Genomic DNA, 27,484 nt, shown 5'->3' on the forward strand with positions numbered 1-27,484 from the left:
AAACATATATATTAATATCTTTAAAAAATATACACTATAAATCCCAATTGTTTTCATTTTCCTCCTATATATTATGCAAATTTCATCACCCCCTGTGACTGCGACATGAGTTCTTTCTTTGTTTCCTGTGTCACTTTCAATGTATGTTTTAAAATCTACAATAAAAATCTACATGTAAAGACGAGATGCTGATTTCTCAAAGTGGCCAAATAGTAACACTCTAAAGATAGAGCTCGACAAGATTTCCATCTTGATAATGAATATGTAAAAATATTGCAGCCTTTTATTAACTGTATATAGCTGCAAAGTAGCTAATAATTATAGTACGTATCAACTGAGTCACCGTTCATATAAATCAAGACATGGATTATGAATTAAAAGCTGAACATGTTTTTATAATACAACAACAACCTCAGTCATTTCACTTTAAGGATTAAACTTTTAATAGAAGTAATAAAGTGTGATTTATGTAGTGATTTATGTAGATTTGATTAAACTCCAACACAGCATGAATAACCGCATCAGTGCACTCCTTTCAGACGCACCCTGTAATTCTTCAGGAATGTGCAGCTTCACTTGATGTTTGTTTGAGCATGATGGCTCATGATGACTAGACCTGCCTACTTCACCTTCTTTGAAGACATCTGCAGATTTTCAAAACTGACACCGTACTCGTGTTTCTGGTTGTAACACAATCCTGCAAGTTAGCAGAAACTCACTGCTTTTATTACCACCTCTTGTCTCCTTAATGTCGACTCTTCAGTGATATGGTAGAGCTTTAAAGCACAGTGAGGCGCTCACCGAATTCTTTGGAGAGCTAAAGTGAGTAATTAGCACAGAAGTAAAATATGAAAGTTCAAATGCGTCATCTGCACATAAAGGGTTAAAGGAAGGCAGGGGCATAGCTGGGCTGCATTCAGACAGAGTTGGGGAAGGTTTAATTGGGAAGTTGGGGCTTGTTTCTACTGCTTCTGGTTGCCTTATTTATAGATGAGTGTCTTTAAAAAAACAAGAGTTCCTCTTAAGCCTGCTGCTAATACGAAGGCAAGGCTTTGAAGCGGTGTGGCGCACAGTGTTTCATATCCTGTGAATAATTTAACCTTCATCCATATCTGCTTTGTGTTTAGCTTCAGAACTCTTCCGGCAAGCTGTGCCCTCAAACCACCACATGCATCTCCATACACACTGAAGACAAAGCTGCTCCTCTCGCACAATCGCACAGAGGGGAAGAAAAAAAACAAACACAACAACGCTCTGGTTTTTATTGCACAAGGTCATGCCCTAAGGGATCAAAGTTTAAGTGCCAATATTTCACAGCACTTCAGGAAAAGAGGGGAGGAGATTCATCGGCATAAACACAAGGATTTTATGAATCTACTGCAAAGACAGCAGCTACCAGAGAAAAATATCTACAATACTTTTGATGTAGCAAGAATTCAAACCAATCCCCCACAACAAATAAACACACTAATTAAAGAAAACTAAGAACAAGCTGAACAAAGAGATGCTGAAATATTTTACTGAGATCAGAAAACATCACTTCTTTTGGGGGGGAAACAGCTTTGAGTGTAAAATAGGACAAACCTTGTTTTTCTCTTTTTCCCCACAGGTCAGTGTTTAAGGTTCTTTCAAGGTTTTAGGGTTTAAATAGTCAACACAATATGTGAAACAAAAGAAGCTGTATTCATTTAACACCAAACTAAAAGGAAGAATCTCACCTTGATGGCATAATTGACCAGTGGGTCCTTGGCATAAGATGCAGTGTAGTAAACGGCATCCCCCGCCTCACAGCAGGGTTTCCCAGTGGTCAGCCTGAAGTGGGACCAGCTTTCAGTGCCAAACCTCAAATGATCTTTCTGGCCAGCCATGAAACGGTCCTCACATTTTGCTGACAGTTTCCGTAGAGTGTCTGTGTGGAGCCCGCGGATCCTCCCCACCACCTCATCCCAGCTGTCTAACCCCCTATAAAGAGCAGGTCTCTGTGGTTTGGAGGCTGCGCCGCCTCCGGCAGCTCCGCGACCCGCGGTCCGACCCCTTCCAGCCAGGGATTCTGAACTTGGGTAGACTCTCTTCTCTCTGCCGGGGGTTGTGCTGGGTGCAGCAGGTGAAGGCTGAGGGACCAGAGAGGACACGCTATTGGTCATGCGGGCCTTGTTGGTAGCTGTGGCAGCTGATGACCTCTCTAAGGAGTCACCGCTCTCATGGTCGTGGCCTCGATGCGGTTCGGAGCTCAGAGAGGAGCTCTGACTAGCTGTTTCCCAGGTGGAGTCCAAGTCATAAAGAGGGTTGGCTACACTAAGGTTGGTGCCCCCCGGTTTAGCTTCAGCCCGAGGCCTAAGGCCTCCCACTGGCTCTTTGCCTCCCAGGATGGGTTCAGTACTGGAACGAGGAACTGCTTTTTTGGGTAATGGCGGCGGTGTGGCTTTAGGGGCTGGCTGCTCAGCGAGGCCTTCAATTTCGATGGAGGCCAGTGTGTCATTGGATGCTTTCATGTTTCTTGGCTGTTTAAGTGGGATCATGCTGGCTCGAGATTTACCTGAAGAAAAGAAAACAGAAAACATGCATACTGCATAAAAAAGATCCAGTTAAACTAAAATTAAAGACTGTTGGGACCCTTCAAATTGAACGGAGGGCGTAATGATATCCAGTTCAATAAGCAGGAAGAAGAACTCCTTCAATTTCCTTGAATTAAATTCACACAATAATCGAATGTTAGTGTACAATAGACTTTATATGAAAAAATTAGCCCGTTAACTCCACAACAATGATCTGACAGCACAGTTATTACCTTAAATAACCTGCAGATTGAAATTTTATAACCAAAACCTAATCACAGTCAATTAAAGCATTTGCACAGATTCAATATTTCACATCCATGTATGCCTTTAAATACTCATCCAAATACTTTCGATATTTTGTCATCACCATTTCTGTGTTTTTTTTGTTGTTTTTTTTACTCCACACTCTGATCAGATAAAACAAATTGAACACCAACAGAAACATCGCTCTCAAGTTGTTTTGGTTTGGAAGGGAGGTGGGGAATCTTTGCCGTGGAAAAAAAATCTGATTTTAATAACTTAAAGACCCAGATATCAGTAAAGGATGCATGAAAAAAAACAAAAAGACACAAAAGCTGCAATTCGATAAAACTGATGAAAAATCCTTCGCCAAAAAAACAACGCCACACCCTTACAGCTAGGGGTTGCCCTTTGCTCTCTGGCGTTTCCAGAGACCCACTGGCTTGTTGCTTCTCTTGAGGACAAAAGGATGACATGATGATGTGTGCGACAGCACGTGATAGAGCTGGTGGCCCTGAGGCCACAAGCTGTTTCTCCAACCATCCAGCTGCCCGACTCAATCTGCAGTCCTGTTCTGTAGTGAGGCTTAAAGAGGCAGCATGGAGAGCAAATTTAGAAGTGGCTTGATGTGACCTTATTTTTTTTTTTTGCTTAGGATGGTGGAAAGAAGGAACCAGAGGGTTGGGAGGCTGATTGGATTCCCTCAACGTTCTGTGGAGTTAACGACCACAGAGGCACACGGGTCAGAGGCAAGTGTGATAAAAGGAAAAGGCGGCAGGGGTCGTGCTGTTTGTATGATGGGAACAAAGCTCCCTGGTTGTTCTAACAAAGTGTGCACGTAAGGTTACGGATAACTCAACGTCGTGGCTTTAACTCACCAGGGAGATCTGAGTTCATGTCTTTCAAAGTCACCTCCTTCTACCAAATTACTTTGACCGTCCCTGAGGCAAATGCATCTTCCTGAACAAATCATTCCTCTTTGTGCAGCACAAATACTACTGATTATACATCGTTAAAATGTATGGGCGACTCCCCATGTGCAAGTCACGCTGACATCATCCTAAGAATGCAGGAAAAGCCTTAAGATAGAGCAGTCAGGATAAAGTAAATGAGTCTTGGTAATCCTCCGTGGAACGAATATATTAAATGTGTTCCTCCACCAATCTGCAGTAATCCATCCAAGAAAGCAGCCGTCTCCCACTTCCAGTCGTAGGGATCTTTTATTGCAGTGTGGCTGTGACTTAACTCAATTACATAAGACTGGGATTTTTTTTTTTTTTTTTTGCATGTGTATGATTAAGCAAATAAATCTTTAAAACTACATAAAAACAATAAAAAAGACACTGTTATGACACGGTTAATGTTTGCAGCTATTAGCAAAGTAGCAACTCTAAATATCAGAATGCTGTACACCTACTGTAAAGGAACAGGGTAAATAGTTATTTGTGCATTGCAATTCAATTAAACCAAGGCCTGTGACAGTGCTTCAACATGCTTGAAGCAAAACCACGATTTCAAAAAAAGGGGGAAAAAAGAAAAAGCTGTGCACAAACATGACTACAAAGTTGATTTTTAATCATTTAAAGTCCAGTGCTGTTAAACTAAACTCTATGACATGTGTCTATCTGTAATAGATGACCGAGTGAAAAATCAATTGAGGATAAAATAGGGGGAAAAAAAAGCATTTTCTTTTACAGTAACACGAAGAACCTGATGTGTCTGAGCCAACTGCTCTGTTACTGCTCTCACTCCAAATCTGAGTACCAGCAGATGTCAGTTCAGAGTCTCTGCTGCATCACATCACACTGTCAACGATCAGTCTGAAAACAGCTCAACAAGTGATCAATATATACACACAAATTAGAGCAATAAAGCTAACTGTTAATATTTGTAATATAATGTGAAAACTCACAAATGCAGGGACTGATCCAACCGTTGTTCTGAAAATATCATATCAGAGCCGTACAGTCAAATTTCCAGGAAACAGCATTCGTCAACATTTTATTCTGACTGGTTGAAGGAACTTGTTGCCATAGCAGAGCGATTGCTGCTCAGCTGCCTCCGAACTAACTCTGACACGTTAACAAGAGGCAAGCGATGGATGGAGGAGGTGGGTAGAATAAAGAGGACCGGGGGGGTGGTGGAATGGAGTGATAGCGGTGGAGTAGGCGGTTAGAGGTGGTAGAAGTGGCGGGTGGGGGGAGAATTTAAAAAAAAAAAAAAACAACAAAGAGGCGAGGGGGCTGATGAACAGAGAAACATAAATATATGACAGAGATGAACACTGAGGAAAACGAGCGAAACAAGCTTACCTCAATTCCACTAACACCTCAAAGTTTTTAGAGAAACGTGGTGCAGTTGCAGCAGCAGCAGCAGCGCCCGGAGGCAGAATGAAACGCTGTTCTCTGCTTCCATCCCTGAGAGTCTGTGAGGAGTCGCCGGTGCCAACAGACAGGCTCAGCGCTCCCACCAATAATGGACATTTCTCACTTAAAGGCAGCGAGCACTCTGCCTCCTACCGCCTGATGCTCTGATTAAAACCCGAGCGCGACTATACTACATGACAGTGAGTGAGTGAGAGAGCGAGAGCACGCGCGAGAGAGACACTTTCATTTAAAAAGTGAACCTGATTCCTCACAAAAAAAAAAAAAAAGAAAAGTGTGAACAGCAAATGTAGCCGACAGTAGTGAAAAGCAAAGCATTGCTAAGGTAACAGCAGGAAAGACAGGAAACTCAAAGCAGGCGTTACACTGAGCGGCTGTGTGTCTTAGGTCAACACTTGTTTGTGTGTGTCTGAGTGTGTGGAAGGCCACACACCTCCTCCTCCCAAACAGAAATGACACGCTGTTCTGTGCGATGTTTGACAACACGGATACACAAACTTCTATCTAGCCCCTCATTAGCAGCATGCAGCAAAGTTAAATTAGGCTGCAGGCAGCTCGCTGTCTGCGTCATCCAGGGAGCTTTTAACACAACCCATCCACAGGGCCCGTGTGCATTTCGAGCTTCACAAACAAAAGCGTGCAAATGCTGCATTCCCAGTTTGCACATGCCTTTTGAAAAGAAAGGAAAAAAAGGCCTAATTAGTACAACAGTGCCAGAGCAACACAAATATTTTGTCACTGCTGAATCCTTAAACAGGAAGACCCATAATTCTCTTTAAACATCACACGTCCACATGTGCGACAATGCAGCGAGGCACCTCAGTTGCGCAGCTGCTCTGCAAACCCACACTCTCTAACCCTTTCGCTTTGTGTTTCTATTTCTTGTTCTCTCACATGCCACTTGATCACAGAGAGATCCGTTTCCCACACAGAGAGCTTCGTGTGTTAAGTGCCCCGACAGTGCTCGACAGCTGTGCCTACCTCTCTGCTATAGAAGCCTGGTAGTGTGCACTTATTGTCAAAGTGAGAGAAAACCTGTAAAGCGGAGCAGCTAGCAACGTTGAAATGAAACCTGTCCATCAGTGAGACACTTTATTATCATGAAGTTACAGGAATGTGATGGATAAAGAACCTATTCAACTTCCTGTTAACAAAGATATCAGCCAATCACATAGCAGCAACTCAGTACATTTAGGCATGCAGACAGGGTCAAGATGACCTAGTGAAGTTTAAACTAAGCAACAGAATGGAGAAAACAGGCCTGAGAACCTCAGAGATGGTTGATGTCGTGGGATTTTCCCACACAACCATCTCTAAGGTTTACAGAGAACCTTCTGAGGTCACAGAAGAATGGCCGGGCTAATTTGAGGTGATAGGAAGGCAACGGTAACTCAAACAGCTGCTTGTTACAACCAAGCTACACAGAAGAGCATCTCTGGATCTACAGCAGCAGAAGACCACACCAGGTGCCACTCCTGTCTGCCAAGAACAGGAAACTGAGGCTACAATTTACACAGGCTCGCCAAAATTGAGCAACAGAAGATTGGAAAAGTGTTGCCTGGTCTCTACTGAGTCTTAATTTCTACTGCAGCATTCAGATGCAAAATTCTGAAACATTACAACATGAAAGCAGGGATTCAGTCTGAACCACTGATACAATAGCTCAGGCTCGGGGAATAAATTTCCTTGGAAGATTTTGGGGTCCTTAATACCAACTGAGCATCGTTTAAATGCCACAGCCAACCTGAGAATTGCTGCTGCTGATCAAAAACGACCATTTCTGATGCATAGAGTGTATGTATCAAATATGTCAAAATAAAAAATAAAAAATTTGTATTTAATATTCTTTTCTTTTTACATTTTTTTAAAAAAATTGAATTTTCTGGCACTTATTTCATGGTTCGGGCATTAAAACGTTTATGCCCACAGTGTGCCCATCCTCTGATGGCTTCTTCCAGCAGGATAATGCTCCATGTCACAAATCTCAAACTGCTTTCTTGAATATCACAGTGAGTTCATTACACTCATTACACTGCGGCGTCCACAGGCAGTCTGCAGCAACTGTGTGATGCTTTCAAATCAATATGGATTAAAAATGGAATCTATGCTACCAAGAATTAAAGCAGTTCTGGAGGTAAAAGGGGGTCCAAAACAGTACTAGAAAGGAGTACCTAAGTGAGTGTATGTTGCCTTGTTCATGCAGAATAACTTTATATTTTTTTAAAAGGTATCGGGGAACAAATCTGCAATGTGCTGGCTGATTTGTTTTTCTGTGAAAAGAACATCAAGGCCTCAAAGAATTTGTTCTTGTGCCTCCCAATTGTTTACCAATGTCTTGCTGTTTCTAGGAAATGGGACAATTTTCAGAGAAAAAATATCCAGAGATATTTTTATGCCGTTTCTTGGCTACAAGAAATGTGATTTAAAAAGGAAAACAAAAAAACTCCCCACAATATTTATCCCATTATCAGTACTGTGGTTAGCCATGTATGCTCTCATACTGTGTGAAAGCAGCAAGGTAGGTAGGTAGGTAGCCCTATTACAATGCTATCAGTCACTCATGATATAGTTTCAAGACAGAGACACAGGATATGAGAAAAGAAAAAGAGTTGGATTGTGATTAAAATGGGATTTATGCAAGTCCTCGGGGTTCTCAGTTTTGATCACCATCAGGAACTGAACCAGCTTCATGAGTAGGATCACTAACCCCAGGGCAAAGATTCTCCCACCTCCAACGAAAAAAACCCATCTTTTCTTTGTAATATGTTATTTTTAGGCACCGAGCTGCAGGCTGTGTGTGAAAAGATGTGTCGAGATTTCGGGCTCCAGCTGTTTTTGCAGAGAATAAATTATGCCTTGTCACATGAGAAAGTGTGCTGATACAGGAAGAAAGTAAAATCAGCCACTCAGGAGTGAAAGAACTGCCAAAACTGCCAAAAACCCCACTTCACCGGTTAGGCAAGCTTACAGCGACAGCAAAAGAGGGTCTTATACACTTACATGTCATACTTTCCTGTTTTTGTATTTTTTTATATATATATACTAATTTGGCAAAGTGTAAACAATGTTGAATTCAATAAGTTTGGTGTATAATCCATATTTTATTTGCAGATTATCTTTCCTCATTACGTTATCTTCAGTTTTTGTGAGAATTGTCATGTGACAAATCCAGAATAAAAATCAGTAGAAGAATGCAATAGATGGATGTGTCTTAAGACATCAGGCAGAAAAATCTGTCACACACAGTCAAAACCTACTTATGTAGACAATTCAATCATCCTGCCTAAGCCTACGCAGCACAGAAGGCACCGTTTTAAATTTCAGGTTTCTCCAGCACAAATATAAACACGAGTTTAAAAAAAACAAAACAAAAATCCTTCTTTATCCATCTTTCATGTTTTCACTCTTACCCAGATTGCTGTAGGTGGCACTGCACTGGCTGGAGGCAGGAGAGTGAGAATAATGAGAGTGAATCCCATCGTCCTCAGGCTCTCCCAGGCTGGCGCTGCCCTCGCTGGCCGCGGCTGTACTAGCAACCTGGTTGGCATGGCCCTCCGCAGCCTCCCCAAGCACCAGCCCCAGATTCACTTTGGCAGGCAAGGAGGTGGCGCTGGGCAGCTCCCGATCCCTGGCGCTGGCACTGACTGGTACCTGGCTGCACATGACAGAGAGAGACATGGCTCATTTCGTTTTTTCATCTACCGGTACATGTGACAGCACTTACTGACAGTATTTTTCCCAGTGCTTCCATTGCCAGACTCGACAGAGTAGCTGGTATTGTTTTAACCTTGTAAGTCTGTAAGTGCTTTTGTGTGAGCTCATGGCATATTCTGGTTCTTTCACATTATGCTGTAACAGCAGATCAAAATGGAGCCCAAAGTCCTGAGATGGAGGTGTAGTTAGTTATGACTCTGTGTTATAAAAATACCAGAATAAATACGATGATGAAGTTTAAAAAAAAAAATCTTAAAATTAGTGTCACAACAAGTGGAGGATCACTCTGTTCGAATCAGCTGGTTGTGTTTGTGGTGCTCCCAACACGCATGTTGCCAACAGGGAAGCTACAGAGCGCCCTCTGGAGGACGAGCAAAGCAAAATTAACACTGGCTGAAGGGCGTTTCTCCCTATTGCTTCCTTACTTCTTACATTTTTATTTATTGACAGTTATAAATAATTATATCAATACAGTAACAATAAATCAGCAAATAGCTTAAATCAGGCGAGATATCGGCAGCACTAATTCATCGTCAAAGCTGTATTACAGAGTACCGATAGCATGACTGTATTAACTCCTACTGAGTACTAAAGGGCTTGAGACATCAATATGTTGATGGGTGTGGCGGCTGATCTGATCCTATTGCCAGACTGCCTCGACTTTTATTAATCTTTTCATGACAAGCTTTTGCTCTTCAAAGAAATATCTGCAAAACAACTCATAAAAGAAGAAATATAATAATATAAGGCTCATATTGGAAAGACAATAGTGCTGCAGAATGATGAATGAGTTGCTTATGATAGGGACTTTAATCTGTCATTCACTCCGTCTATGAAACTGTATCTAACATCTCAGGATATAAACAAAAACACATACGACATTGGTTTTATCTGGTCAGTCTTTTTTTCCATCTCTGATATCAGTATGTGCGCCTCACTCTATCAGCACACTTCATCTTCCTCAGCAAGTGATAAATTGGAGCCAGTGCATCTGTCAGTGGGAGGCTTTTGAAGCTTGATGCGTTTTATATGCAACTACACATACGGCGCCTAAGGGAAGGTGTAAGAAAAAGGCAAAGCAAGTCACAGCACAGCATGATGACATGTTTTGAAGAGCCCTTCATCAGTAGGTGGCTCTGATTTGAGGTGTTTAAGGAGGTGAGATCAGAATATTTCGCAGATATAAATGCCATTATTAACCTTTTTTATTACCATTTTTTTTAGCTTTTTTTCTTTAAACATGTCTACACTAGAACTGTAACATTCTAATGTGTTGAAAAATACGCTAATGAATCCATCCTTCAATTTAAAAAAAAACAACTTTCTGGAACCTATCCCAGCTGACATGGAGCTAGAAGCGAGTTATACCCCGGACAGGCCTTTGGTTCATCAGGCACACAGGGATAGACAAGTACGCACTCTCACATCAACACTTACAGCTAATTTAACACCAATTAACCTGTCGAAGGAAACAGAAGGAAACTCATGCAGGCACAGGAAAAACATGCAAATTTCACAAAGTTTGGAGTTAAGGTAAAAAAGGTAAGACTAAAGAATTACAAAAAAAAGTAACGCTCAGGCTCAAGAACTTTAAAGATACAGTGTGCAAAGTCTCACCACTAAATGTCAGTAGAATGTAGTTTGCAGTCAACTGAGTTTTGTTATAGGGCTGTTACAGGAAAAACAACTCTGAGTGCCGTTCATCTCCAGTGAGTATAGGCTGTCAGTTTGCTGTTTACCTCAGCTGTCAATATGTATCCTCGTCTATTTACTCTCAAGGAGGCTGTAAAATTCAGATGTGAGTGGATGAGTCTGTGAAGCTCACTTCTGACCGATCACAGCGATACTGAGGTGAGCTGCTGAGGATATCCTGAACTTTTCTGTCAGTAATCACTGCAGTTCCTGCTGCTGTTAGTGAAACTGTGTTACTGTCTTTGAAGTGGATCTAACATCGTAGTACTCGGACTGAAGCATATGAAGCTTGAGGGAGGAAGAAGAGAATGAGGTGGAAATGAGAGGAGAGAGAGCAGTGGTGACATAATGAGAAAGAGATGATGAAAATATACCTGTTCAAATGTTAAATAGTCCTATATAGTTTGAAAGAGCTTTCTGTGATCTGTAAATGAAAATTCACTTATAATCCTTACTAGGGAAGTGGCTAGGCTCTTGCCACGTACACAAAACACGTACACAAAACATGTCCATCTATCACACTTGTACTTTTAATGGATTAATTTTAAGTTTATAACAATGTATGAATTTGTTGGAAGGCTTATTTACACTAATCAATGTATATTTCTTGGCACAACATTTTCTTTTATTAATTCAAAAGAAATGACTGTATCTATGAGCACAATGGCTTTCCTTGTAATGGCGTGTTGCTGTGTGCTGTAACACTGCAGTCTTCATTACAACACCAGACAATGACTTCATCATGTGCTAACTCCATTGAATTGCGGGTGTGAGAATTCTGGGCCACATCTGAAATTCACCCATATTGTGTATTAACTGTGATAACTCCACTCACCAAGGCATATTTGGAAGAGCCTGCATAGTAGTACATGTTGCTGTCAAAGATGCAGGTTGTACAGGCAATGTGCCATGTATGTGTCTTCTTAAGTAAATAACAACAACGCACTGGGTACTACGGACAGTATTGCCTTTTCTGGCATAGCAGACAGAAACCAGAAACCATTTGAATGAATTAAAATGTATTATTTAAACTTCACGAACTCTAGAGTTAAAAGGAGTTTTATTATTAACCAGTTAATAGATTAATGAGTAGCATTGTTTTTCTTGTTCTGATTTTAAGTTACAGTGTCAAATATTTATAGCTGCTTGACATACTATCATCGTATTTATTACTTTAGAAGAGAGGAAGAGGAATAACGGCTTTTGTGTGTGTGTGTGTGTGTGCAGTTGTTCTCCTACTGCTGTCAAAAGCAGTAGGAGAACAACTGCACTAACCATGAACAAAACAAGGCTTGTACAATGCTTTGCATTTTAGATATTATGGTGGTGGGGGGGTATATGTCAAATGTTATCTTGAGTTTAAATTTAATGCATGAAAAAGATTCATTGTCAAAAACTATTAAAAAAAATTAAAAGGTCATGAAAGGTTCACACTTGTTTTCACAGCCGCAGGCAATGTCATGGGTGGGACTGGCTGGCAGTAATGTTTGTATTATGCTAAATCAGATGTGTCATTTCCTTTAACTGTAATGTTGATTGCACACTGGCATGACTAATGATTTGTGTGATCATGAGCAAAAGTCCCTAAAGTACAGCTCAAGGGACAAAGCTCATCAAGGGATTTGAGCTGTTTGATACACTGTAGGACACTTTTTCCTGAAACTAAAACTTCTACAGAACAAGCTGAGATTGTTCTAGCCAGCCACTTACTCACAGCTGCTCACAGTTACTCATATTCTTTGTGTGTGCCAATAGTATAGCATGACTTAAGGCCCATGTGTGGCAGGCATAATAAACATAAAACGACACTATGTAGTTTTATATCACAAATGTAAAAACAATTTCAAGATAAAAAAAAAAAAAGGTTTTATTTCAAAGACAGTAACAATTGTAAAAGTTAAATGCTTTCATGAAACAGGTAAGAAGAACAAAAAAAGCAAATGAGTGAAGCTAAATTTCAAAGTCTGATACACTTTTCACCGGGCTGATCAATTAAATTTTAGGTCTAAAAAAACGTATAAAACAAACCTGTCATGGCAGTCCAAGGTCAACCAATGCCTTGTTTATCATCTTAACGTTAAAAATATTTGATATTTTGAGGGGAAAAAAAAGAATTAAACTATTACATGATATCCTAACAGAATAGCATGTTGTGTTATCTTGCATCTCGCTACAGCCAAATGCACTGGAAGTTAATCTGTTTCTTTCTAATTGCCATTCCACTTGTGTTTTGGTGCAGACTCATTGTTCATTTGGAAAACTATTGCAATATCTGACCGTTACACGAAAGAAAAGAGTCATCAAGACAACACGTAGCGGCTCGCGTTTCTGTCTCCACCCTGGAGCGCTGTGTTTGAGGAAAAAATCAGACGTGACACATTTATGATCTGTCTCAGCTGTCTCTTTAGGCTATAAACTCTCCATGTCTCTTTTAAGCATTGATCGATAGTTCCCAAGGTACTATCGTGCATTACTTCTGCACTTACCAGCAGCTGACAGTTAAAATAAAAAGATAACACAATGTTGCCGGCCAACAAGGAATCAAAAAGTAAATAAACTGTGAATAGATGAAGCAATCAAAACTGCACCCTGAAAACTGAGTAAACCAAGACAGCATATAGAACATTGCTGAGGCAAAAAATCTGCTGTTCTGCCTGTACACGCCAGCGTATTCTTATTCTTCCCTGTTTTTTGCTTTGCACAAAGCTGACACTGATTTTACTCAGATGCGGTCTATTATTAGCTTACAACTAGCCATAATGCTGCTCAGAAGAGCACTAAATCACAAAGCAATCTCCAATCTCCACTTCAAAATCCCGTATGAACAAAACATCCAGGGTATGTAAACTTTGAGAGGCCTTGACACAAATACCTTTATGGCTGCTACATGTTCCAGCGGTCAGGACCTGACTTGTTTAGACATCGCAAAGCTGCCTCGGTGCATTTTCACTCCTCTGCTGCGAGAGAAGAATAACGCCTCATCCAAAATGCAAATCAAATTAAATTCAAACCTCTCTTCACCGCTGTGTCAATGTGACTTCAGATGACCTGGCTGGTCATAGGTTACAAAGGTGTGCGGCAGAATAGAGTTTAAAGTTCTTACCCGCTGTACTGGCTCACACAGCTTCCCATCTAGAAACCCTGAACACAAACGTGTAGATGGAATCACATTCTAGGTACAGCAAACCGGGCTGTTGAGAAGAATAAAGAAAGTCTTTTTCTGCATGTGTGCTTTCCTCGTTCTCTCTCCTGCTGCTTCCTCTTTGAACGCTGTTACCTGTCTAAGGTAATGTGTGTTTGCCAAAGCTGAAGAGCACACCCACTGTTCACCAATAAAACTGATTCAAAACCCTTGCAGGCTTAACCCCTCACCTGCCAAGCAATATGAAAGCTGTTAAAATGAACTCTGGAACTGGTTCATAATATGTGAAATTATTTGTGCATGTGTTGTATAGGTTTATAAGAAGACTACAAAAACATGTTACACCTTTTCTGTTAAATGGGTCTTGATATACAGACACAGGAAGTTACCCTTTCTAGGCAAGTAATTAGTAAGGGATTAGTCGCAAAGGTTGCTGTTTTTAAAACCAAATATTAAATTTGGTGTTGGGTGTCTGTATACAAGACTTTTAAATCTATTACCCTGCAGAAGCAATCATTTAAACAATAAAATTGAACTGGGATCAAACAGAGTAGCTCTTTATGAAAACTTCCTATCCTTTTAGTATCAGTCACTAAAACACGGTGACACATTTTCACAACACGAAAGTAATCTCAGGCACTAGGGACAAATATTTAGCTGCTTTTTCCTTGAAAAACAACACACCCTACCACCAACACGCCAAATGAAGAAATGTAGTAGCTTAGTTACTAATTGACAATTTAACAGCAAGGTCCCAAACAACTGCTTATCAGCGTCAGGTGTGAAGAACGGTTAGACCAAAGGTGAGAAGCTTGTGAAGGTTAGGATAGTTAGTGTTAGGATTTATATCATGCTACCTTAACACACATGCTTTTACAGGAACTCTGAGTCGAGGGCATATGTGTTTTACAAGGTGTGTGCATTACACCACTTAAATAAGTATTTAAAATCATTGCTTAATAATCTGGAAAGGCATTGCAAGAAATAGGGAAAAACCTTTGTTATTCTTACAATAAATGAAGAATATATGTAGTGCTGTGCAAAATGCTTGTGTCACCATTTATTTCTTTATTTGCTTGCTTACAAACAGCAAGACTTTCTTGTCATTTTTAAAGTGATCGTGAGCAAAAGCTATCCAGGATTTCATTTTAAAGGTTTTCTTTGGACACTGGCTGTATTTTCTGATTTCTTTTTACCCATGTTTATTGAACCATTAAATGCTGACCTAGGCTGTGTTGTGTCTACACACAACTTAGCCGAGAACCAATTATTGAAGCAGTGTGGGATCATTTTGATGGAGAAAGGAACAACACTAGCCAACACCAAAGGAAGAGCATTGGGATGCCCGTCAAGAATGCTGGAGAACTATTCCTGAGAACTACTTCAGGAAATTACGAGAAAGCTTGCCAAAGGGAGTTCTGGCTGTGGTAAAGAATAGAGGTGATCAGACCAAATACTGGCTTTCAAACTTGTTAGAATTATTTTTGCCTTATATACTGTATTTCCATGACAGTTTCAATAAAACACTGCAGTTATTTTCCATTTTCCTACCAAAATATAAAGAAATGGGGGATAGCTCAAAACCTTTGCACTGTACTGTAACAATAAGTATATCGTCTGGATTTCTGGACTTATTATCTGGACACTCATTGTAGGGAGCAGGAGTGGAAAGCCTTCTCACTTCATTTGAGTAATCCTTTGTGCTCTGTGCAAGCTTTGCTTGGACTAATTACTAGTAGGTATTGGCAACATGTACTGGGTGCTCTCAGTGGGTATATAGAGCACACCCCAATATAGCCCACTGCTGTAAAGCACTCAGCAGATGTGCAATAATATTATCAGAAGCAGCGCACATTTGATTCTTGCACATGTTGTTATAAGGTTAGGCGAGAGATAGAAGCTTGAGCAGCAGAAAGAAAAGAGACAGAATGGGGCTGAGCTTTTGACAAGATGGAGGAGTGAAATATTTAGGAGTTCACAGTGCTTCGGGCTCGAAAGAGAAGATTTTTGAAAGGAAAGCATGGAAGAGGAGATAAAAATTACACTAAACAGAGAAAATAATGGTGGAAAAATATTTTCTCTTCTTGGAGGAAAAGAAAAACAAAACAGGACATGGACAACATGAGGGTGGCATAGATATAAAGGCAGTAAGCAGGAGGCGAATGTCTGAGAGATAAGGTGAGAAAAGATATAAACTGGGTCTAGGTGTGATGCATCTTCAGTAACACTTATGGAAAGTTATTCCTAATAATGTGGGTAGCTGTGGGTTACAGTACATGAAACATATCAAAATGCTCAGAAAGTAAACAGGAGAGGGAACAGTGCTGTTGTCAGTAAGCCTCCAGTAACAGGTCCAATCCAATTATCCATCCATTCTCTGGACCCTATCCCAGCCACCATAGAGGCCTATGGACCCTATGGTAGCAGGTCCAATTATGCAAAATAATTTTGAATGTGCTTTTTTTACTCAGTATTTAAATACAGAAAAAAGAAACCTTGGGAAGCAAGGAGGTCATTCAAATCAAGTCAAGAGTATTTTCTAATATATTACAAAACATTTTTATAAAATATTTTCTAATATATGGTGTTTGATAGGTTGAAAAAAAGAAAGAAAAACAAATCATAGTCAAATCATTGTAGCTGGTGAACTTCAAGCTCAAAAGCATTTTCATTTTCCGTCTCTCAACAAATAGTAAAGAAATATGAAACTTTGAGATAATTGCTTTTTTAATATCTCCAAAGTACAAGCCACATTTAGCTGATTTGACTATTTGTCATCACTACATTAAATGTAAAATTATACAATGCTTCAATTCTGAGTCACAAACAAACTCACAGTTTAGTGCAGAACATACGATGCATCTGATACCATCTGGGTTATCATTTTCCAGCACCATTAGTCACACTGCAGGAAAATTGCCTCAAGACATACTGGGGGCAATGGCAGGTCAAAGAAAAATGCTGAAATTGGAATACAAGAAGACAGCACCTACACTGAGAGGGCTAATTAGTGTGAAAGAGTGCATATGAATGTGGTTGAAGCTTTGATACAGCCGCAGCTTTGACTAGCTGCAGGGAAAACTCAGTCTAAAGTTGGGTTTAATAAATGTGTTATTGAAAGACTTGTAGGAAAACGGAGGGCTACTCTTAAAGAATGCACTGTGCGCAAAGCCTGCTGTGCAGGTAATAGAGGATATTACAGAAGAGATCACACCACAGTGGGCTGGGTAAGTAGGAAAGTAGACATGAGATCAAATACCTCTCAAATCTGTGATGACTGATATGTATGACGGGGAGAGTAGCAACTATGACACTTGAAGCAGCAGCTGATAAAGGCTGAGCATGTTCATATTAAGCTGGCTCCCATGAGCACAGTGAAGGAAACCTGTGTAGGTAATGGTAATACTGGCATAGCACTGCAAAATTATTCATTAATTCACTGGAGGTAACAGAGGAAAAACGTGTGAACATGAGTGATAGATTCCTAGTCGTTCTGCTCTGAGTCTTACACAAAAATGGACATCTACAACTAATTGGATAAGAAATATTAATTTTGCTTTTAATATGTCCCAAGGGTTGAAATCTGTTTGTTTTCTAGTGAAACAATTTATCCTATATGGTTATCCTGTATTAAAAAATCCCACATTCTGTCATAATGCCCACAATGCTGGTATTATTTCTGTTTTTGTACTTTAAGTAAAGAATATACTGTACACCACAACTGTATTAGTTTTTGGTTTTGAAATTATCACATATTTTATAGCAGTTGTTAGCAACACAATTCAACTAAAGGTTTAGTTTAGCTTAAAGTTAAAAAGGTACAATCAGTAGTTTTTTTAGGTTATTTAACACAAAAAAAGGATATTGCACTCATAAATATACATTGATTAGCATGTAATTACATCCTCCAAAAAACCTGATGCATTCTCATAAACTTATAAATTAGTCCATTAAAAACACAAAGGAGCGGAAAATGTCATGTTGACCTGCTATTTCAAATACAGTAGTCTAGATGGACATTGTCATTTTGCCTAATTGCGTTTTATGTATGTGGTTAGAGATCAGCCACATATGTAGTAAGCTAAAGGTGGAGGAGTAGAGAGCTTGCAGGCAATTTTTTATTTCTGTCTGCACCTTCAGATTAAATATATGAAGGATTATACATATGGTTTATCATCGGAGAAGGGGTCTCCTTCATCAAAGAAGTGAAAACATGAAGGGAAATGACAACACCACCAGCATCTGAATAAAACATCATCCTTGTCGATAAACATGATTATTTATTTCTGATATTGACACAGTTACTCACAGACATGTGATCATCCCGTTTCCAGACAGCTGACAACAAGCCAGCTAAACAACGACAGCATGTTATAAGCTAACATTATCCAAGCTTGAATGTCCTAAAAAATTCACATTCCCTCTGACAGTTTAAACTCTCATACAATGTGAAAATGCAATTATTTGCTATGTGTAAAGGTCCAACAATGTTAGATCCACTTCAAAGAAAGTTTCACTAACGCCGGCTAACAGCAGCTAACTGTGCCTAACAGCAGCAAGAACAGCTGATCTTACTGACAGAAAGGGTCAGGATATTCATCACAACTCACCTCAGTATTGCTGTCATCGGTCAGAAGTGAGCTTCACTGACTCATATCGACATGTATCGGACTCATTTGACAAAGTTTTAAAGCCTCTTCCAGAGTAACTACACATGGATACATAGGTCAGCTGAGGTAAACAGTGGACTGACAGCCTATGATCACTACAGATGAACGGCAGCCAGAGCTGTTTGTCAGCACGCACCGTAGAACTCCGTTACCTGCAAACCTACTGAAATCTAGTGGTGAGATTTTATAGAACATGTTTCATGTTCTGACAGAAATCTCAGTATTTTTATTGAAAACTGAAACCACAATTAAAAAACTGCATTTTTAGGGCATTTGCTGGTTTCAGAAGACTAAACAAAAATTTTAAAATACCTTAAATCCTTGCAATTTTCTCCTCCAGCCATGGGTGAGGATGTTGTTTTGCCTGGACTCAAAGGTCTAGGATCTTTGTTTTCGTCAGGTTTCAGTAGTGTAGTTTCTCTGCACTCCTCTACCCGTAGTTCTCCTTCTCCATCACCGTGGCTACTGCCAGTGTCTGGTTTATAGGTGAAGATAATGGTTGGTTTCTGGGTGGGATCTTCTGCTTTTGCCTCGGTGAACCAGTGCTGATTTTGAGCTGGTGGTGGTGGCAGCATGTGAATGACTGTTCCATCAAGCCCGACAAGCTTGCCCTTCTCCTTCTCTTTCTCCAGCTTCTCCCTCTGCTCGTCCTCGTCTTTCCGCCTACGAAAAAAGCTCTTGAAGGAAATCCAGCGTTTAGGTTTGGAGCTTTCTGCTAAAATACGTCTCCCGTCCCCTCCAGGACTCGCTTCACCTTCGCCAGGTCGCACTGGTGAACTGGAGGCAGAGCTCTTGGTCCAGTTTCCAAAATGTCTCTGGAGTATGTTAGAAGCATGATAAGGAGAGGATGTAGATCTTGGAGGAGGGAAGGGGGCAGTGGGCTCAGACTGGGGGCTTGAGAGTGGGGCAGCAGCAGAGGCACTCTGAGACTTAGACAAAATCTTTGAGGGTGTGTCTTTCTTTAACTTGGAAAGACAGCCATCAGTTGGGGAAAAGAGAGACTTGGGCCGAAGAAGGGTCTCCTTAATGGCATCAGGTGGGAGGGCATATAGCTCCTCGGAATTAAAAGTTTTGGCTTGTGCTGATGGGGACTCCGGAGGAGATTGAGGAGGCTGGATGGAGGCCACAATCTGTGAAAGCACAGCACTGGCTTCCTCCCTATGGCTTACAGCTGTCCCAGAAGATAAAGCTAAGCTTGTATTATCATCTTTATTGCAAGCAGCATCTCCACCTGTCTTATAAGTGTGTGTAACAATACTGGCAGTAGTGCTGGCTGCAGGTAAGTTTGCATTTGCAGTAATGGCAGGATTGGCAGGAGGATTTGTTGATGTAGTGGGTGAGAATGTCCCACTTGTGGAGCCCATTACAGTGCTTGCCACAGTGCAAGAGTCTGTAGTGGTTCTAGGTTGTAGATTTGGTGCTTTTGACACTGCTTCAAGTGGAACCTTTGTCTCTTCAAAGGAGGCTCGCTCTGATGTTCCTCTACCAGAGAGAGTTTTCTCTGTTGAGGCGGACTGGACACTCTCAGAGGATCCAATCTCTTCATAAGTATGGCTGGCTACCCTATTACCCATCCCTTTTGTCTGTGGTAGCTCCCCACTGAGTCCCAGAAAGCTCTTATACACAGCTAGGTTATCATATGCACTTGGATTAATAACAATAGGTACCTTGACAGCATTCTTGGCACTGCGGGCATAAGCAGGCTCATCTCGGATAATAATGGGAAAAGGAGGCATGCCTGCATTATTGAAACTGTTAAACTTGATCTCTGATAAATTGGGGGATTTCACAGGTACAGTTCGAGAAGAAGACAGCCCAGCAATGGGAGAAGTGGGAGCTGACTTGTGACTGCAGTGCTGAGTGGTCAGGGCGGAGACAGGATTATTCCCAACGCCTGAATCTATTTTAGGTATCTTTTGGCGAGGGCTTGTGCTTGATGTCCACACTTCTTGGTAACGTATGCTGCCAATCTTCTTTTGGGATGAAGCTGACAGAGCAAAAGAAGTAGGTGATGTTGGCATCACAGGAGAAGACACAGATATTGGGGACGTTGGAGCTAGAGGCTGGGCTGAAGGAGCGCTACTAGATGTCGTAGGGCTTGAAGGCATCGATTGGTTTTTGGGTTTTTGAGAAGAATCTGGAATCTGTTCATCTTTATTGGCCATGGATGCTGAGACATCTACTACAGTGTAAGGCTTACAGATCAATGACTTTTCCAAATTTACTACACGGTATGGTTTAGCTTGCTCCTCTGTGGGACTAAAACTTATAGTGACTGGTTGACCAGGAAGCGCTTGGGGCATTGGCATCCCTTCTCTGCCATCCTGATCCTCTAATCTGATAGCCAGGACAGCCTTGTGAGTTTCAGCTACCTTTAGTGGACTCAGTGCCCTGTTGATGGGTTCTTTTTTTGGAGGAGAAGTGCAGGTGATAGGTGGCTTACAAAATGTGGGCGAATGCAAGCCATTTCGAAGGACACAGTTAGCACTGCTACCACTGCTTGATGTTGTTCGAGAATCCTCCGGTATTGAGGACGATGATTCAGGAGAAGTGGCAGACTCAGAATTTGACAGGAAGCCGCTGCCTTGCATATCATGAGGTCCGTAGGAAATGAGCCCTCCATTGGAATCCACGGAAGGGTAGCCATTTAAGATCTCATCATAGCTATCATCATAGTCCACCGCACAAATTCGCTGTAGTGAGCGGTTGCGAAGCGGCACAGTATTCCACTTTTTCCCCGCAGCAAAGGGAACGGGAGACAACGTGGCAGCACGGAAATTAGCAAATCGTGGTTGTCCTCGCATACGGATTTCCATTGCGAGCAACTCTTCATCGCTTTCATCCCAGCTCTCGTGCTCTTCATCATCATCCCTTTCAGTGTCTTCCTCATCATCATCTTCATCCTCGTCATCTTCACTTTCACTTGTAAAGTCCGGATAACAAAAGCGACCACCTTCTGTGCTGATGATCTTGGTACTGTCGCTCAGGGATACTCGTTTTTGAGCAGTGCTCCCAACCCCACCACCACCACCACCACTACTACTACTACTTCCCATAGCCAGACAGCTTGAAGCTGGTATGCCTCTTTCTAAGGATCGTCGGTATGAACTACTGATCCGACCCCAAAACAAGTCCTTTGAGCCAGAAAGTTGCGTGGGACTAGAACCAGGGCCCAAACCAGCAATCTCTTTAAGCACATCTGTCAATCCACTGTTGTTATTTCCACTAGGTGTCCTCGGGCTAAGTGGTCCATAACCCTCAATCTCATCATTGTCATCCTCTCCTTCATTGTTGTTGCTGGGCCCACCAGGTCTTTTGCGGTTCAGTCCATTGCGATTCCAGACTGTGAAGGCTGATGTTTTCCCCTGCTCTATTACATTTGGTGGTTGCTGGAGATTGCCATCTGAATCAAGTCCTGCAGAGGAGCAGGGCAGCATCATAGTGGGCTTAACAGCGATGGTTGGCTTCTTGGCCACAGGTGGACGGAAGTGTCCTGAGCGAGCAGACCCACTGCCAGTCCGCTGGGAGTTGGTGGTGGTATGGTTAGGGTTGGGTCTGGCACCAGCAGCTGGAAGGTTCTGTTGCTGGGATGTTTGAGGCCTTTGCTCAGAAAGAGGCTTCCCTCCACTACTCTGAGCTAGACAGTGCAAACTCTTTGGTTTAAAGCAGTTCTTGCACTCGCCTGGTTTCCACACGTGCTCTGTGAAGGTGCTGCAGGCCGACATGGCTGCGGGTCCAATAAGTCAGCCCTTTAGGTCAGTGGACAGGAAATCCCTCCATGAAGCTCCAAACTACAGGGAGTATCTGTAGATGAATAATGATTGAAACTATTCAAACGTGGAGGACCTCAGACCTGAAAAACACAACAGGAGAGAAAAGAATACATTAAACTTAGTTCAGTTAGTTGTACATTTAGATTTATTCATGCAACACTGGTAACATTGACTTAACTAAGGTAAAGAGTAGGATGAGGCAGAAAGGCAGAAGCAAAAACAAAACAAAAAATAATCATCTGTGGGAGGGAGAGAATGATTCAGAAAGGCAGTATTTCAATTTCTCCATTAGGTGGCAAACTTTCTCTACTAAGTCAGTCCATCCTACAGGGAGCTGATCTGTTTTCTAACCCAAAATGGTCCTATAAGACTCAGAAAGGCAAGGGGCAGAAGCGGTGGGAACTGAAAAAGGTTATTTCTGTATTATTATGGACTGTTTGAGTCAAGCTTAAGTAAAATGAAGTCACTGATGTTGTTACTGAATCAAAACCCAAAATCCTATGAACTTTTACTCAGATGGAAAATGTGATTCAGCAGAGTTCACACATGATCAGTGTAACCAGTGGCTCTTGTGATACATCCATCCTTCCATTTTCTTCTGCTTATCCAATTCAGGGGTGAAAGGGGGGTGGGGCCTATCCCAGCTTCACAAGGCGAGAGGTGGGGTACACCCTGGAGAGGTTGCCTATCTGTCATAGGGCCAACACAAGAGAGAGACAACCATTCACTCTCACATTCACACCTATTCACAATTTAGGTTTAAAAACTAACTGAACCTCATGCATGTTTTTGGACTGTGGGATGAAGTCTGAGTGCGCAGAAAGAACCCACGCAGGAAAAACGGGGAGAACATGCAAACTCCACACAGAAAAGCCCCAGACTGGACTTGGCCAGGACCTTTTTGCTGTGAGGGAACAGTTCTAACCGCTTTACTATTTGCAGCGCTTCTTCCAATACATATTTACATAAAATTTGATGACAATGAGGGAAGACTGAAGGCTATGGAAAATGCGTTATCAGGCCAGTGAGTGATTTGCACTTAACTGTCAACATTTGATGTTTCACTGCTGAAAATTAGACTGAAATCCACAAAATATCAAAGTGTAAAGCCTCAAGGCAAAACCAAGTAAAAATAAAAATATACAAGAAACCCAAGAAGATACATAGTTGATAGACTTTGGGGTGTGACTGAAACTTATTTTCAAAATAAGCATTCAATAAGACACCTCAGCCTGTTCAATATTAAATCACCTGTTGAAACTGGGTCATTTAATATTCTCTTCACGCTGGACTGAATGCAAACAACCAAAGACCTGAAACTGGCACCGAACCACAGTTATTCTTTTAAGTAAAATAAACTCTAAAAACAATGGCACCTATTAAAAAAACAACCCACTTAAAAAAAAAAAAGATCAGTGGTGAAAAATCCACACCATTCAATCTGTAAAATGACAAAGGCTGACATTTAAAAACTCTGGTTATCAGCACCAGTCCAATTATCCGGTCATATTTATATACTTTTGTAATTATACAACGCTAACAAAAAGTACCAGAGTGATAAAGTCCCTACCCTAGTTGTTTACTAAATACATTCAAAGAAGGAAAGATGGGATTAAACATTTTTCTGGAACCCTTGGTATATTCGGTTAAGCCCCACTTCAATGCAAATCATGAATCTAATGGAGGAAGAAAGACAAAGAAAAAGCCATTAGCATTTAGATGTGCTTTATCCTGATTGACCAGTCCAGTTTCTCACAGCCAATTATAACAAGCTCTGAAATACCACATTAACATCAAATCCATGGATAATAAGTGAAGTGTAACTCAAATAGCCAATTAAATTCAAGCTCAGTCCATGTTTAAATATTACACAGGAATGGTAGGTTACATAATCTGACACAGTTTATGCACCATTTCTAAAACTGGCCTGCCATCAACAGATTATTTTCAAGGATAAAACAAAACAAAACAAAACAAAACAAAACAAAACAGGTAACTACAAGAGAAGGTGCATAAAAAAAATCAATAACAGGCAATGAATTTAGTTCTGACCTTTTGAACTTGCTACCCTTACTTAACAGTGTAAGTAGGTAGTGTGATTTATCTGACATGGTCTGCAAGTTGACTGTGAAACCTTAAAAAATATGCTATTAAGACACACCTGAGCATGATCTAAGAAAAAACAATTTGAGTTTGGGCTTTCATATCCATATTGATGTACATTTGTGTTAAAAATACAGCTATTACTAATGCTGAACTATGGATGAAGGTTTAGTTCCACAGCCTGCTTCACCTTGGCACTGCTGATATAAACAGGATTGTGTGTCTTTGCAATTTTTCTTCCAGGAAATAACATGCAGACCTGCAACTGGTCTTCACAACAGTCCTTGATGATGATGATAATGGGGAATCTTTTGTTTTTTAAACCATGGAAATCAATCAATATAGTTTGAAGCCCCCTCAGCCAGCAACACCTGATTACGTGTTGTTTTCTAAACCAATATTATGTCTTTGGCTGGGATTTAGGAGCTTATTCAGCTTTGCTTGACATAAGGGGTCCACCAATGGACTATTTTAAAACACTTAGGCTGGTCTCACAAGTGAATATGCTTTATAGGTAAAAAGACATCTGAACACAGATTTTGAGATGCCTTTTATTTGGGACTGAATATTTTTTTAAGGCAACCAAATAAAAATCATGCAGACATTCTACAATGACCACCTGTGCAACTTAAAATGCAATATTAACAGAACAATGTTAAGAGAACCTTGGCTTTTCTTCTCTTCTGTCAGTTTATCACAAAAGCATTAGCAAATTAATATTTACCTAATTAAATATTTGAGTATTTTGCATTTTTATGACCGAACTTAGCAGTTAACCAAATAAAGCTGTGGGATGACTCATAGCAGAGCTGATATCAGCAGGGTTAGGTGAATCATGGACGTCAGGTCCTGTACGGAAGGATGTTACAATGACAACACCCCGCCCAGGGCCAGACACAATAAAAGAGGAACTCCTGAATCAAACTCTGCTGACCGAGTCACATTGGGCGGGAGAAGATTTATCCTGTTACACCGAACAGGCTACATCCACACAGGAAACAGTGGCTGTAATTTACACAATATTATTCCAAAGCTGTCACAGTGTGACACGTAGGCACTGTGGCAGACTTTCAAAAAGTAACTTTCTAAAGCCCAAGAAAGCCCAGTGTGTCTGTGAAAGGACCATAATAGTATTTCTGCTCGTTTACAGTGATGGCACGTATCATTGTTTTGTCCAATTCTGACCCTTATACTACCTAAAGGACAACATTATTAGGACTTTGTTTTTTCACATGTGCTTTTAAAAATTGAAAGGACGCTTGCCTTATCTTTAAAGGAGAGCCCAAACACCCCACACAGGAAGGTTATTCATGCCACTGGCATTCACCACTCACAGGTTGTTGCCATACATGAGGGTGGGAATGTAGATCGAACAGTAAATCAACAGCTTCACTTTCATACTTAGACCAGTACAGCATCCGCAATACTGCAGATACTGCACCAATCCGCCTGCCACTCTTCCACTCCCTTCTTCCCTCACTTGTGAACAAAACCCTGAGGCACTTGAGATCCTCCAGCAACTCATTCCCAACCCTGATTTAGCATGCCACTCTTTTCAGACTCAGAACCATGGCCTCAGACTCAGAGGTGCCACTTCTCATCCTAGCTGCTTTACAACTGGCTGCAAACTGCCCCAGTGCAAACTGTAGGTCATTGCTCCATGAACATCCACGAGATCCTGAGACTTAAGGATCTCACTTTTTTCAACAATGCTTTGCACACTGAGAAAATGCGGCTGTTTTTAATAAGATGTAGACCAGGCAGACTTTGTAAGTGCATTATTTCTTCCCTGACAGACAGCAGATGGAGGGGAGAAAGCGAGCAGTTTTCTGTGGAAATCAGGAAAAAAGACTCCTTGTTGTGTTTATTGACTCCAAATCAGCTTGATGGAATTATGAGCAGCAGCTACCAGGGTGCTTTCTAATAAGATAGTTCACTTTTCATTGCTGCCATATTTCTGATCACACTTGTGAGAATTGGGAAATATCCGATATTTAATGCACCACATCCACAAATCCACCAGTAGAAACCACCCGTGATGGTTGTGACAGCATATTTTACTTTTCTCTTCTCCCTCATTAAAATTCTGCTGCTGTTTGATTTTATTTTCAAATCCCGTGAAAGTGGGAGCTAATATGACACTGCACCCAGCAACAAGTAAAACATAGTTGTATGTTATAGATTTTTTCCAAGCAAAACTACTTCCACAATGTAACTTACAAGACCTCCCACCACCTACTGCAGCACACTGCAACACTTTTGGTCAAAACCCTTAAAATTTACTATAAATGTAACACTAACAGTAATAGATTATTTACATTTAATGATCAGAGCATCTGCAATAATAAATCAAACCACTGTCAAGAAGCGTTCCTCTAAACCGTTCGCTCATTTTCATCATAAATAAAAGCTGATGCACAAGGACAAAAACTATAATGAAAAGTATTGACTCCTTCATCAACGAGTAAAAACGAGATGAAAATATTCTGGAGAGATGAGATCCAATCAGAACTGATTAAGTTTTGTAGAAAGGCGGGAAGAGTTTGACCCAATCAGAATTAATCTCCTTGTTTAGTAATGTTGGAGCAACACATTTCAGCAGCCCTCGGGAAACAGTAGAGCTAGCTCCCACACGTGTTTCTCATGAATACGTAACATGTTAACACTTAGGAAGAAAAGACAAGTCAAGGGAAAATAATACTTAAACCAATTAGAGCAACGTTCCCCAGTAAAAACAGGAGAAAATTTTTACACTTTATATTTTAGTCAACCGAATCAACTTTAGGTTTGGCCGACAACAATCTTATATTCTATAATGTTTAACTGACTAAAACCAAAAGACCTTAGATGCCAAAACTAAATGACATTTTTGACAAAAGTCAAATTTAAAATTTGCTTTTAGAATTAACACTGGAAAACAGAAAGACTGGACAGATAACATCAAGAACACATAATAAGTATTAACAAGTCTTTGCAGATATTTGAGAATAGGGGATGAAATAATCAAATATGTAGGTACCAGGACAATCTAGGACAACCCAGGACAAATGAAGCCCCGGATGACTTCTCTTATACCAATTAATCTTTTCGTAAACCACGAAAAGCAGCTCACACAGCTCAACGTGAGGGACACAGTCATTAAAATATAATACATCCGACTTGATGCAGAAAGAAAGAGAAAACCTTTGTGAAACAAGAAATCCCTCTG

The 27,484-nt window shown here is 40.8% G+C and overlaps 1 protein-coding gene across 4 annotated transcripts in view; it reads right to left on the reverse strand.

Moving 5' to 3' along the window:
• peak1 (pseudopodium-enriched atypical kinase 1) overlaps positions 1–27,484 on the reverse strand; it is a 103,240-nt gene that overhangs the window by 4,460 nt on the left and 71,296 nt on the right. For all 4 annotated transcript variants that reach the window (XM_031752804.2, XM_039614809.1, XM_039614807.1 and 1 more), the window contains 3 exons: positions 18,713–22,253; positions 8,593–8,837; positions 1,719–2,536 (listed from right to left, as the gene is read on the reverse strand). In XM_031752804.2, the coding sequence (XP_031608664.1) occupies positions 1,719–2,536; positions 8,593–8,837; positions 18,713–22,125 (4,476 nt within the window). In that variant the 5' untranslated portion in view covers positions 22,126–22,253. The remainder of the gene's footprint in view (positions 1–1,718; positions 2,537–8,592; positions 8,838–18,712; positions 22,254–27,484) is intronic.

The sequence above is a fragment of the Oreochromis aureus genome, linkage group 7, assembly GCF_013358895.1.
Source record: "Oreochromis aureus strain Israel breed Guangdong linkage group 7, ZZ_aureus, whole genome shotgun sequence".
NCBI lineage: Eukaryota > Metazoa > Chordata > Actinopteri > Cichliformes > Cichlidae > Oreochromis > Oreochromis aureus.